The sequence below is a fragment of the Sorex fumeus genome, unplaced genomic scaffold (assembly GCF_029834395.1).
Source record: "Sorex fumeus unplaced genomic scaffold, SorFum_2.1 ptg000047l, whole genome shotgun sequence".
Classification (NCBI taxonomy): Eukaryota; Metazoa; Chordata; class Mammalia; order Eulipotyphla; family Soricidae; genus Sorex; species Sorex fumeus.
The window spans coordinates 36,868,843-36,883,606 of NW_026606104.1; the positions used below are offsets into that span (position 1 = coordinate 36,868,843).

At 52.2% G+C, this 14,764-nt stretch overlaps 1 protein-coding gene across 2 annotated transcripts in view; it reads right to left on the reverse strand.

The window, feature by feature from the left end:
- The window catches only part of TMCO4 (transmembrane and coiled-coil domains 4), a 77,635-nt gene that overhangs the window by 42,421 nt on the left and 20,450 nt on the right, over window positions 1-14,764 (reverse strand). For both annotated transcript variants that reach the window (XM_056122807.1, XM_056122806.1), the window contains 2 exons: window positions 9,819-9,993; window positions 8,569-8,596 (listed from right to left, as the gene is read on the reverse strand). In XM_056122807.1, coding sequence (XP_055978782.1) covers window positions 8,569-8,596; window positions 9,819-9,993 — 203 coding nt within the window. The remainder of the gene's footprint in view (window positions 1-8,568; window positions 8,597-9,818; window positions 9,994-14,764) is intronic.

Below are 14,764 nucleotides of genomic sequence, written 5' to 3' on the forward strand. Positions count from 1 at the left end.
CTCTGGCCCAAGAGTTTCATTTTTGGAAAACTTCCATTTCCAGAATTCTCATCTTAAGGAAACAAATGTGGAAAGTGTTTATTAACCAGAGACCATATTGTTGCAATTATAACCAAGCATGGAAACAATCTTGCCACTTGGATATTTATAATTTCCCCAAACCATATGTATAAGCAGACGGGCCAGGGGCGAAGAGAAGCATCTGTGTCTATCCATCGTGTACCAGGCCAGACTGCTTGGAAGTCCCCCAGCCCTGACCCTGGTCCAGCTGCCTGCTCCCTTATAAAGTAGGCTAAGCGGGGCTGCCAAGTGCCTCTTGGTGGGACATGCTGGTGTACCCCAAAAGCCACGTGCCACCATCTCCCCCCATCACTGACACAGGAGCTCCTTTTGCTTCAGTCCTTTGAGATCTTTTAATTATTTCCAATTCAGTTGGGGAAAAACCCTCTGGGACCCTAAGGGTCTCCCACAGAGAGGCTCAGGGGTCTGGGACGGGACCCAGAATCTGAATTTGCACTGTCAGGTCTGAGAACCCAGGGCTCCAGGAGTTTCCCTTGGAGGGAGGGATTTCCTGTCATGATTGTTTTTGGGGGGGAGGGTCACACCTGGCGATGCTCAGGGGTTACTCCTGGCTCTGCACTTAGGAATTGTCCCTGGCGGTGCTCAGGGGACCATATGGGACGCTGGGAATCGAACCCGGGTCGATCGTGTGCAAGGCAAACACCCTACCTGCTATGCTATCGCTCCGGCCCTCCTGTCATGATTAGAACCCAATCCAAACCCTGTTACGACCCCACAGACCCCTGGTATAACCTTCTAGAAAGTTCTTGCTTGACACTTCCTGTTCCCACAACACATCAGGCTCGTTCTTCAGCCCTTCTAGGGGAGGCTCACTTTCCTCATGGTCTTTGCTCAACGCCCCCTCCCCAGAGAGTTCCTCCCATTCTTTCCCCTGCATTTTGCTCCACCCAGGGCAAACCCCTCTGCCATGGCAGATACACTCAGAGGTTGCCCAGGGGCCAAGGGGTCACTCTGGGCAATACGTGGCCAACCTGACTGTGTTTCAGTGTGAGGGCCCGTGGAGGCTGTGCTGATGGGGTCCTGAGGTGCCAGGAGCCACAGGGGTGGTTACCTTCTGCTGGGGGCCTTCAGGGTGACACCCAGGGACGACACCCAGGAGGCCACGTGGTGCTGGGGATCACAGCCAGGGCAGACATTTGTACCTGGCCCAGCATATTTATTTACTTTAAAAATGTGGCTCCAACAGCCCTGGCAGCCAAAAACCTCCAGAACTCAACCGCTGCCATGCACATGGCTGCTCTCCACACGCTTGGGCCGAGTCTCACCCACGAGTGAACCTAGTCCTGTACCACGAGGCTATGCGACATGGCATACCTCACACCACTCATATTCCATGAGTAGCGCACCACACTGGACGGGGTTTAAAGTAGAAGGCAACCAATCTTAGGTGGAAATATAGTTACTGGGCCCGCTCGAGCAAATCGGTGAACAACGGGAGGACAGTGACAGTGATATATGTATATATATATATATATGGCTATATATATGGAGATATATATATATATATATGGCTCAGCCTTTAACAACATGTTAGTGATCTCTTATAGAAGGGCTTAATGGTCCCTGGGTGAAATACAACAATCTTCACACAATTTCCTCTAAGGAAACTTTTTTGGATCATTTTCAGCGGTTTATTCATAATAAACAATACAAAATAAATTATTTCAGTTCTGCTTTGGGACAGGGGTTGGGGTTTGGGATGGACACATCTGAAATAAAAATGGTGGTGGGAAGGTGTAATGGTGGAGGGATTGCTGTTCGAATATTAAATGTAATCAAATATTGTGAACTACTTTATAAGTAAGTAAAGTAAGTAAAGGCCCTCCCGTTGATCATCGATTTGCTTGAGCGGGCCCAGTAACGTCTCCATTGGAGACTTTGTTGTTACCGTGTCTGGCATGTCGAATACTCTCGGTAGCTTGCCGGGCTCTCCGAGAGGGGCGGAGGAATCGAACTCGGGTCGGCCATGTTGGCTGCGTGCAAGGCAGACGCCCTACCCGCTGTAAATTTAAAAAAATGTGGCTCAGTGTTAGGGTATTTGCCTTGCATGTGTGGGGCCCTGAGTTCAATGCCCTGCAAAATAAACAAACAGATCAAGGGTCCATCGAAGGCAGGGGACATAGCTCAAGGGACTGGAGCACATAATCTACCTGGGAGCCCCAGGGTCCTGAACCTCGGCACCACCTGCTCCCCTCAGCCCCACTGGGTGTGGCTCCACCCCCAAATAATCCATTCAAGCTTTGTTTCTTGGCACTGAAGAGATAGGACAGCAGAAAAGGCACTTGCCTTGCAAGTGACAGTTTGCTGGTTTGCTCCCCAACATCACACTGGGTCCCCTGAACCCTGCCAGGGGTGGTCCCTGGGCAGAGAGCTAGGAGTAAGTCCTGAGAACTGCTGAGGATGGTCCCCCAAATCTCCCTCCTCCGGGTTTATTTTGGTTTCTCCCTATGAAACAGAAGGTTTATAAGGACAGTCTTTTTCACTGCTCTATCTTCCCGTCCTTAGAACAACCTGGCACAAAGAACACAGCTCAGTGATGGCATAGCAGGCCTGGGAGGGACTGTATCTATGCATCTCCTCTTGGGCAAAGAGCTTATCTCTGCTCAGGTGGAAAATAGGATCAGTATTGTCATCCGGTGCACACTGGAGGATTCAACGGAAAAAATGCAGGAGAAGGCAGTTGGGCCCACGGTGGGCTTTTAATGAGTGTGACAGACTCAGAGAGCCCTGCCAGGTGTCTGCAATGCTGAGCTGTCTTATACTCACACCACAGTGCTGCTGTGAGCTCACTTTTTGCTAAGGAAACCAGCCCTCCCCTCGGTCCCTCCAAGGATCTCCAGTTGCTACAGCCCCGCAGCCCCTGTCCAGCTGCCCGCACAGGGGTTCGGGGCGTGGGGGGTGCCTACGTGCTGGGGAACAGACAGTTGCATGTGGGGTTACTAGGTCAGCAAGGGTTCTGCTAACCAAAGAGCTCCCGCACGGCCACGGAATTGCAGACTACTGCTCCCAGGTGATAACCGAGCTCTAGAAGTGAACCAAGCCTGGGCTACGATGATTAATGGGCGGCAATTATAATTAGTGGCGAAGGCAGACTCTATTGATCAAAGGAGCAGTGAGTCAGCCTGGAGCTGCAGCCAGGCAGCTGCAGAGGTGATTAAGCTCCCGAGGTGTCTCCTACGTGGGCTCTGGACTGTCAGCCCCGGGTGAGGGGCCAGACAGGGGCCAGGCTGTTGGGCGTGGAGCTAAGCTTCTATTCAAGGCTGTCTCACTGGTGTCTAATCATTCACTCTTGCCCCACGCTCTAGTAGCCATGGAGACTTGAGTTTCTAAAGTCACTAATCCGGCACTGTTCTCTCCTCCCTTCTGCAAACTCTCTGAAGCCCATGGACTAAAACCCTTATTTCTCCCATGGGTCTGTAGAGTTGGACATTATCTGGTCTCTTCCTGTGATCCTGTCCTTCCCTACTTTCTACACGTCCCTGTTTAATGCACCAGGACCTGCCTCTTTGAGAAGCCATGCTTATTCCTGCCTCAGGGCCTTTGCATTTGCTGTTCAAACTATAAAGCCCCTAGTCATTTCCCCTCAGCCAGACCCCCAACACCTGCATCAGCCTCTACAGCGGAGCAGCCGAGGCCCCCGTTCCTCGGCCCCAGCACCCTGTCCCACCTCTGTTCCATCTGTGGGTTGGCGTGTCATGTGGCTCCCTGCTGGAATGCCAGTTTCTCGAGGTCTGGCCACTTCTGCTGCTCCTGCTCCCCCTGCGTCCAGGACCATCTGGGGATCTGCAGATCCCCTGTACCATGACGCAGGAGCTCATGAATGAAGGTCTTCCCCTCCAGGATTTGCTGACGTGCCTGTCTACTTTGAGCACTGAATATACCATTCCCTGTCCTCCCTCCCTTTTCCAGGTCCCTCTGAGTCCTACTCCCCAAGGGGGTGCAGTGTGTGTGTGTGTGTGTGTGTGTGTGTGTGTGTGTAGGTCGCCTCTTAGAGTGCTCAGTTACTGTGACGTGTCACAGTCTTTTTTGGGTTGGTTTTTGGGCCATGACGATGGTGCTCAGGGCTTATTCCTGGTACTGCACTCAAGGATCACGCCTTGTGGAGCTTAAGAGACCAGAGGGAGTGCTGGGAGTCGAACTGGGGTTGGCCACGTGCAAGGCAAGTGCTCTATCCACTGTGTGGTCTCCTAACCCCCAGAGTCTCTGGCCTGTGCATCACTTAATTCCTTTCTCAACAGTCACCTTCTGAGGGAGGAATGATGGTACAGTGGGAAGGGCATTTGCCTTGCAGGCAGCCAACCCAGGTTCGACCCCCAGGATCCCAGATGGTTCCCTGAGTACCGCCAATTGTAATTCCTCCTGAGTGCAGAGCTAGGAGTAACCCCTAAAAGCCAAAAAAAAAAAAAAAAAGGTCGGTCATCTACTTGGAGCTGCTTCTATCCCTAACCATCAGATGTTTGTCCTCATCACCATGGAAGACTTGACTGAGAACTTTGCTACCTGAGCTCCTCTCAGGAAGATAAGCTCCAAACTGTCCTCTTTTCCTAGCGCCCAGGTATAAGCTTAAAACAGAGCTGAGGCTGAAACCCCACCATCTGACTGAGGGATGGAGTACTTGGAGAAATGAACGAATGAACAAACAGACCTAGGGTCTAGGATTCCAGGATGCCAACATTTCTACTCACCCCACTATGGCTGCCCTTCAAAGGACAGGGGCTTCGAAGTACGTGAAGTACGGGGCTTCCAGGACAATCCCTGGGGGGTCTGCGTCAATCTTACCTTGATGCGTGGGGTGTGGATGACACACTCTCAATCCCAGGCAGGGCTCTGAGCAACAACAGCCCACTATCTCTCTGGAGGACCAAGAGAGCAACTCGAATTATAACTCACAAGCATTACTGACAGCTCGGAAATGGTGCCTCCACCTGGGGGTGGCCAAGGAAGCAGTACTTTCCAGCCAGGGCCATGCTTGCCTTGTCCCCGGAAAGTTGGCAAGGCAGACACCTCTGGTTGGCATGACTTAGAAAATGGCACCGTCATCTAGCAGGGGAGTGGCCAGGGCTGCTGAACATCCCACATCTCACAGGACGCCCCACAACCATTCTCTGGCCCCAAATGTCAACAGTATGGAGAGGGAGAAACCCAGGCTCAGAACCATCAGCTCAAGATTCCATCTAACACTGACTTTATTTTTTTCCCCAGCTGCGTAGGCAAAGAGCTCTGGGTGCTGTGAGTGGGATAAAATGATTAGCATCCACAAAAATTCCACCCCGCTGCCAGGAGGGCCTCGTTTTGTGACTAAGATCACAATAGTCGGTAAAGGTCAACCTTCCTTCCAGGAAGCGCTGAGAAATGCAGCTTTTCGTGTCTCTTTCTTGGGCTGTTTCTGTGACTAATCCCCTCACCTCACAGCAGGGAGAAATCTGGCCACAGTCTCCTTGGCTGTGTACGCTGCCCCCTCGATCTCTGATGCAGAGGACGGTTTAATCCTCAAATGCATATAAATCACCAGCTTGTAAGCCCTTTTCTAAAGAAAGCATTCATTCCTCTAGTTACTCATCCTCCTATCCCCTCCATCCCTTTATTTATCTTATTATAATTATTTTGGGTTTGGGGCATACCCAGTGGGGCTCGTGGATCATTCCTGGAGGGACTTGGGGAACCATATAGGATTCCAGGGATCGAACCCAGGTTGACTGCATGCAAGGCAAGCACACTACTCACTGTACTATCACTCTGGTTCCCCATTCCTCCTTCCTTTTATACATGCATCCTCCTTCCTTCCTTTTCTGGGGCGGGGGACGTGGTGGTGGTGTCACTGTGCTCAGAGCTTACTCTTGGTTCTGTGATCAGGGATGGCTCAGGGGGTCATATGTGTTGCTGGGGATTGGGCTGGGGTTGGCTGCTTGCAAGGCAAGTGCCCAATCCCCTATACTATCTCTCCAACTATCTCCTTTCTTTTACCTATCCATCTATCCACTCATGCATCTATGCATCCATCCATGCATCCATCCATCCATCCATCCATCCATAATCCAAGACAATGCCCGTGAGCTCCTTCCCCAGAGGTCACCTTTTGGGGAGCTCCTTGCCATGTGTGTCCTCCCATCAGCCCTGCTCCTCCTCCCCCATCTGCTTCTTCATAAGCCAGGGTCTCAATGGGGAGTCAATGTCACCCCATTCCCATTCCTTGGCTAGGAGCTTACGGGGTTTCAAGGCTGCATTGCTCCACCCTGCTCATCATCAGACTCCGTGCCTGGAAGCTCAGGGAACAAAGGAAGCCCTGCGTGGGGTAAGATGGGGAATGGGGCAGGGGGCTGGATGGTGGTTCAGGGGTAGCTCTGGAACATGGGGAGGAGTGAGTTAAATGGTGAGCTCAAGGGGTGCAAGACCTTGGTTACTGTGTGCGCCCCAGAGCCAAGTGTGGGTGGGATTCAGTGTACAGCAATGACAGCAGCAAAGGGAAGAGGGCAAGAGGACACGTGTCCCCGAACCCACGAGTGGGGATTTATTTGGAAAGTGGATCCCAGAGACATGACTCAAGATCTCAGGATGACATCACCCAGAGGTGTTCTTGTGAGAGACCTGCTGAGGACAGGGAGGGACGGGAGGAGAAGGGGCTGCAGAGAGCCTGGGCAGAGGCTGGAGCAGAGCCACCTGCCAGGGACTACCAGGACCAGAAAAAGCAAAAGAGACCAAAAGCAGGCCTGATCCCCCAAAGCCCCTTATAAAACCTTGCTCACACTTCAGGGTTCAGAAGTTGTGTGTGTGTGTGTGTGTGTGTGTGTGTGTGTGTGTGTTTGTGTCTGTGTGTCTGTGTGTGTGTGGTGGCACCTGAACCCAGGTACTCCACATGCAAGATAAGTGTGCTGCCACTGAGCCACACCCCAACCTTGCTTCTATTGCTATAAGCCACTGCCTCTGTTCATTAGTTCAGAAATGAATGTAGGTGGCATCCTGCACTGTCACTTACCGAGCATCCCCAAGGCAACTGATTAACCTATTGGAGTCGCTTCCTTATCTAGAAAGGGGATCTTCAGTCCCATCTCCTGAGTCCCGACACAGACCCCGACTGAATGTGCACTGTGGGGCCAGGTGCCCGAGAAGAATGCAGGAGGGGAAGCCACCTACCAATGCGCAGGCTGGTGGGAAGCCAGGCCTCAAGCCAAGGACCTCAGAATGGCGAGGAGTCTGTGCCCTGTGGTGGGGGCTGGCGCAGCCAGGAGGGGTTTGCAGGGAAGTGATGGCCGAGCAGAGGAATGAGCTGGAGGAGGGTCACTGGGCAAGAGAGAGAGAAGCTCTCTGGAAGGAGGAGGACAAGGGCAAAGACCCAGTGCCCAAGCAAACACTGAGAGGGGCTGGCCTGGGAAGAAGGGAGGGGACGATGAAGAGCCCAGAGGTGGAGGGAGACGGGGGACATCCTCCAGGGCCTCTGGGAAGGGGCTGGTCTTCCTCCAGAGCGGGGCTGGAGTTGCTGTGTGGTCAAACAGTGGGGGGTCAGAAGGGGTGAGCCCAGACCAGGTGGTGGGTGGAGTGGGTGGAGATGGGGAGATGAGGCAGGATCTGGAAATTATATATATATATATATATATCAATTCCTCCTCCCCTCTCAGAGAGCCCGGTAAGCTACCGAGAGTATCTCATCTGCACAGCAAAGCTTGGCAAGCTATCGGTGATGTATTTGATATGCAGTAACAACAGAAACAGTAACAAGTCTCACAATTTGTTGTGAGACGTTACGGGGGCCCGCTCGAGCAAACCAATGAACAACGGGAGGATAGTGCTACAGTGCAAATATATACATATATGTATGTATATATGCATATACATATATATATGGGTAATAAAAGCAGAGGGCTTTTCCCCAAGAGGATAAGTGAAATATATACTAAAAATCATCACCTAGGGGCCAGAGTCATAATACCGTGGGTAGGATGCTTGCCTTGCCCACAGTAGACCCAGGTTCGATCCCCGGCATCCCATATGGTCTCCCAAGTCAGCCAAGAGTGAGTCTTGATGCAGAGATAGGAGTAAGCCTTGAGTGACACTAGGTGCAGCACCCTCCCCCCCCCCCCCTCCACAAACACCCTGTCCTCCCCCAAAAAATAAATCACCACACAGTCCTGGGCATGGATGAAAGGCTCCCTGGCTTCCCAGTTTTACTAATAAGCACAGTCCTTCACGGCACCAGAAACACAAAGACTGGTGGTAGTGGTGGTGGGGAGGGGCTTCTGGCTTTACTAGCTGAGAGCACACCCACCTGAATTAAGAACTTAGAAAATTGGGGCTGGGAGCGATATCACAATGGGTAGGGCATCTGCCTTGCATGCGGCCGACCCGTGTTCGATTCCCAGCATCCCATATGGCCCCCTCGAGCACCACCAGGAGTAATTCCTGAGTGCAGAGCCAGGAGTAACCCCTGATCATTGCCAGTTGTGACCCAAACAGAAAAAAAAAAAGAACTTAGAAAATCGACAATCAACTCACCATCCTTGAGTGAGAAGCTCAGAAGGTCCTAGGAGGGAAGCAAAGGGGAATTAGCAATGAGGTTACAATGCAATGAGCCTTGACAAGTATTTATTGATTCTTACTAAGTGAGACAGCAAAGACAAACCAAAAGGAAAAGAAAGAAAGAAAGAAAGAAAGAAAGAAAGAAAGAAAGAAAGAAAGAAAGAAAATCCCCGCTCTATATTTGCACAGGTGGACACAAAGGGGTGTGGAGAGGACTCAGGGGCTGAGTACTTGCAGAGTTCAGGGAAGACTGGTTTCCACCCCAGATCCTGGCCCTTAGGATCCCTGGGCACCACTGGGAGAACAGCTGAGCACTGAGCTGGGAGTACTGAAGGGTGGGTGTGCCTCCTTCTGCTCCCCCAAGGGAAGCACAGCCACGCATGAGCATTTCAGGGACTGAGGTGAAGGGCAGGGCTGTTCCCAATGTGAAGCACTCGTGACCCACCAGAAGTCCATGTCAGGAGCTTCTGTCAGCTCCACAGCACAGGGCTGGCGAGTGACCTGCCCAAAGGCACACGGCAAAGCTGCTGCTTCTAAGAGGAGGCACCCTAGCTTAGAAGCCGGGTAACAGGAGCTCTGTGTCAGAACACCAAGGTTTGAGCCCTGGCTCAGTCTCTTTCAACGTCTGCTGTGTGACCTTGAAAGAGTCACTCAACCTCTCTGTGACTTTTTTCTCTTCTAAGAAAGGGGATATTGGATTATTTTACCTTATAAAGTTGCCTTGAGAATTAAATGAATTAATATATGTAAAGGAACCAGCAATAATAAATGATTTATTTCTTTGGCAGGGGGTGCCCCCCAAGCAGTACACGGGGGTGGCCATTCCTGATGGCAGCGTGATGCTAGGTCCTGGGAATATGACAGGGTTGACCTGGCCGGGCTCAGGGTCACTAAGGCCACACTAAGCGGTGCTCTGGGGTCCACATGGTGACGTGGATCTAACTGGGGTCCTATGCTGGGTTTGCTCTCTTACCCCTGTGCTATCTCCCCGACCCCATAGGTGCTCTTTAAGCCAGAAATCAAATTAATGGTCAATATTCAATATAGGCCATTTACCTTGCGCTATGGCCATCATCGCAGGAGTTGATCATGACTCTGCTAGTCCCACTTCCCCTCTGCACTCTGAGGGATTTTCAGACTTGCAAGACTAGGCTGTGTCCCATTGTCCCAGCAGCCACCAGGGATGGGGGGGGGGGGGGGGGGCGCGAGGGGGGGGATGGGCGTACCTGAGTGATGACCATCGGGTCCTTCTCCAAGATGGGGTCCTTCATTAGAATCTGCACAAACACGTCTGTCCCTTCGCCTCCCAGGCCAGTGGCAAAGGCGGTCATGGTTGGCAAGACGGCTTCGGACAGCTGCAGCCACCGCACCAGGCCCGCCACAAACTCCGTGCAGAAGGAGCTGCAAGAAGCACCCGGCTTAGCTGTGAAGGGCTCCACGCAGCTCTGGGAGACCCCCACAGCCTCAGGAGGCCCTAGAAACCCTGCAAGACCCCAGCCCCAGAGGCCCCCACAGTCCCAAGGAGCCCTCCATAACCCTGGGAGACTCCAACCCCAGAGGACCCCACAGCCTTGGAAGACCTCCACAACCCTGTGAGACCCTAGCCCTGGAGGCCACCACAGCCCCAAGGAGCCCTCCATAACCCTGGGAGAACCCTTGCCACCCAACCCCTGGAAGGGTTAGAGCTGACACGTCCACAACGGTGAACTGTAGGCACCCACCCAAATCCACAGAAACTGGGGATCTTGGGCAGAGACAGCCCTAAATATGCTGTGGCTTTTGGGCCCTTCCCCACCAAGGCTGGAGCAAAGAGGCTGTAGAAACTGCAGGAACGGAGGCCGTGGGCAGTGAAGAGCTGCATCTGCCTGTGGTGGGTGTGTGCCAGACCGGACTCTGGGACTGGTCTCTGACCAGCAGCTGGCAGTGGGTGGGATGGGGTCTTGACTGAAATGATGCCAATGACATTTGTTCAGAGGCAGATGTCAAGCCTTGAGGAGTCTAGGGGGCCGACCCCAACCCACCCATGGCATCACCACGGGTCAAATCCAAGAGGGGATTCCCGGACAGGGCTGGGGGCTGCCTACTACAGTCTCTACGGATGCCTCAGGGAGTGCCAAAGAGGGGGTGACCCTTCAGAGCTGCCCCTAAAGGAGTGTGAGGCCGGGCCCTGATACCCCCACCCTGGGCCAAGGGCTCTTTTCATGGAGGGGCAGCCAGGCTGTCCAGCATCCCTCAGAGATGGGGGATAGGGAAGATGGTCAGTCTGCCACTCCTCCAGGGAGAGTGAGGTGACACAGCACCTAGTAAAAGGAACCCCCTCTCTGGACCTCGATGCCCTGACTCTGCACGAGGGGTTGATAAACCAACTCCCCAACCCCCCACCCTGGTCGCCTGAAGTGAGAGGAGATGAGGGAGAGAATTCCCTCCATGCAAGACTTAGCACGAAGGTGCTGTTCAACCACTGCTGGTTGAGCTCAGCTCGTTTCTTGGCAAGGAGACCAAGGGAGGCTGAGCCTCTGGGTCCCTCCTTCCTCTGTCAGGGCCTCACTTTCCTCCACTGGAGAATACAGGTGGGGCAGGGCTGGCCTCACAGGCTCCTTCAGAAGATTCCGTGACAAGGGGACACCATCTGGCACCCAAGAACCCGCAATAAATTTCACCTCTTGCCATTCTGATTCTTATTGTTCACCCTATTGCAATGTTCCGGGGTTGAGTGTTTGTAGGGCAGGGCATGGCTGAGGGAATCGAGCACCATTTTGGCATCAATATGGGCAGCAGCACAGCCCAAGTCACGACTATGAGGGAGATCATGGATGGCAAGAAGCATCTTGTGAGCAGGGCAAAGGTGTCAAGAGCACAGACTCTGGCTCAATTACTGACTCGGCCATGAGCATTGTGGACTGGGGCCAGTCCCTCTGCCTCTCTGGGCCTCAGCCGCTACTTTATAGTTGGGGCTACGGATGGTGCCAACTTGATGCAGTTGTGGAAAGGATGAAGTTGGCTTTGTCAGGTGCTGTGATTTGACACACACAAAGTGTTATTGATGTGTTTCTTTGAGGAAGCACGTGAATGAGCCAGTCTCTCTGTGAAGGGGCAGCTGGCAATCTCTCCTAATCCATAAGGACGCTCGTTTCAGATCTGCAGAGCCTTGGTGAAGCTGCTTGTGTGGCTGGTGGTCTAGCTGCAATGCGTGAAAATCCACAGCCACCAGGCCAATAAACCCCTGCCACAGAGCAACTGTCCTGTACTAGTGCTAAGAGCCTGTGCATAGACTCAATGACTTTTCACCTGCTCCCTCCTGATGGGGAGGCAGGCACCCCTATTCTGTTTTTATTGTTTCTGTTTTGGGGAAACACTTGGCGGTGCTCAGGGCTCACTCCTGGTGGGGCTCAGGGGACCATATGGGGTGCCAGGGATTGAACCTGGGTTGGCTGCATGCAAGGCAAACATCCTGCCTGTTGTACTATCACTCTGGTCCCCTAATCTAGAGACACAGAGACTGAAAAGCAGGAGACTCAGCTTCCGGGTTCAGGCCCACTTTCTTCTGGCACCTGAGGCCACACTGGACTGCTAGCGACTTGTATCGTGATCATACGGTCAACAGTTGTCCCAGCTGCTGTCCCTTACAGTTACTCTATTAACCATTGAGAAAGGTGAGGCGGAATGACAACACAGAAGATAAAGTGACTTGTACACTGCCAAAGGGGATGGATCCCCAGAACCACATATAGTTCCCCCGTGTCCCACCAGGAGTGATACTGAGTGCAGACCAGGAGTCAATCCTGAGCATTGCCATCCAGCAACAAAACAAAAGCATAAATAAACATGGAGAAAGGAGTAGCCTGGAAGAAGGGTGGCACCTGAGGCCACACTGGACTATTGCTTGTCCCTCCCAACCCAACCACCAGTTACATCCCTGGCGATTTCCTGAGCACCAGTGAAGGGACCAGGTGAGCCTCACCACAAATCCCGGTTCCTGACTCCACATTCAATGCTCCTCCTCCTCTCTAGGGCCAATTGAGTCTGTAGCTGCTTCTGTGAGCATTTGTTACTGGAAGACAGCCACCAACATTCCTTGACCTGTATGCTCACGTATTCCTTAGTGATGGAACACCTTCTTGGCAATGTGTCATTAGGTGGTTTCATGCTAGCTCTGAACGCAAGCCTCAGTTGCAGGGCTCCACATCACTAAGATAAGGATGGGGACCCTGGAAGTCCCCTGCTTTTAGGCTCCGAAGATGGAAGATGGACTCGAGGCCACACAGCCTGCCAGGACACACTGGCTGCCACTCTTCTTCCAAACTACTCCTTTTTCCATGTTTATTTATGCTTTTGTTTTGTTTCTGGATGGCGATGCTCAGGATTGACTCCTGGTCTGCACTCAGGATCACTCCTGGTGGGGTTCGGGGGACTATACGTGGTTCCGGGGATCCATCCCCTTTGGCAGTGTACAAGCCACATTATCTGCTGTGTTGTCATTCCGGCCTCACCTTTCTCAATGGTTAATAGAGTAACTCTAAGGGACAGCAGCTGGGACAACTGTTGACCGTATGATCACGATACAAGTATTTCAAAGGCTTTGCTAAATGCCCCAGGAGGATAGACAGCCCTGGAATGTTTTCTAAAGCGTCCTGAAGCCAAGTGTGTGTGTGTGTGTGTGTGTGTGTGTGTGTGTGTGTGTGTGTGTGCTGTGAAAGACCGAGGGGGTTTTGGAAATGTGTTTTTGGTCTCAGAAAATGGAGATCAGCCATGTGGAAAAAGTTGGCAGGCCAAATTGGAAAATTTCAGGAAGGAAACATCCCTGGTCAATTGCTTACAAAGTCAGCCCAATTTGTAACAAGATTTGGACGAGGGGGTACATGGGAAAGGGGCACGCAGGCAATAACTCACTTCCGCATGCCCTCTTGGGTGGCACCCAGAGCAAGTATATAGGCATGGAGAACCATTTTTCTGCCCAGGGCCATTTGGAAATTTGTAACACCGTCCATGGACCATACAGCACAGGTAGACAGGCCTCGGGTAGCCAATGAGAAACATTCATGTCTGTCTCATCATGCACCCGAGAACGATCTCATAGGGCCCACGGCTGGACATTCCCCAGCCACGGTTTATGTGAGCAAACTCTATAAATCTCTTCCCACCTCTATGCAGGCCCTGGGTGCCAGCGTGTTGAGGGATGGAGCACAGGGAGATGTATTCTTGCCTCCCTTCTGTCATCAGGAAGGGAAGCCCTGCCCAAGGCCTTCTGAGGCTCTGAATCAATACTGGAGCTAATTACGTAACACAGGAAGCCAAGAGGAACTATGAAATATATTAATGGTGGGACAGTTTTTCCGCCAGGTGTGGATCAGAGATAGGCCCACTACGTTTATCATAAGATAGGGCAGGGGGCAAGAGTGGAGCACGTTCTTCTTCGTGGGGGTGGAAGTAGGATCCATGACCTGCACAGGAAGACTATGGGCTTTTTTTGTCATTGATAAGAAAAGAAGCCAGAGGTGTCTGGCAGCAGTGCCGTGTCAGGCTCTGCAGGGAATAACATCATGTGCCCTCCTCAAGTCCAGGCTCTCACACATGCTCTTTCTTCACTGCAGGATTCCCCAGCCCCTTTTCCCTGAGGTTGAACATGGCAAGTGTCCTTTTCTGGGGGGTGCGGAGTGCCTACCAAGGGGACGTACTTTTCAGCACAGTGATTGGGAGCATTCCTGGTGGTGCGGTGGGATGAGTAGAGGGACTGTGCAGTATCACAAATGGAACCCAGGGGTTCCAAGGGCAAAGAATGTGCTCGAGCCTTTTGAGACATCTCCCAGACCCCAGAAGGTGACAAATACCTTTATTTTCCCAGATTCTTTTATAGCTAAGGCTTCAACATGTGACTGGTCCTAGCCAATGACAGGGATATTCAGAAGATTTTCTTAGGGAACTCCAGGAAAAACTTCCCACTGGGTCAAAGACCTGAGAAAAATTCCTGCTCTTCTCCTTCCTGCTCTGGACTTTGGCTGGGGGAAAGTGTGATATGTGGAGTTGCAGCAGCCACTCTGTGAACAGGAGGGGACTTCCAAGAGAACTTTAGTGAAGCTAATACAAAGGCCTTCTGAGGTACTAAATCAAGTCTGAAATGAACTACCTCTGGATTTATTGCTATGTGATAAAAGCAAGTCTTCTGTTGAAATCT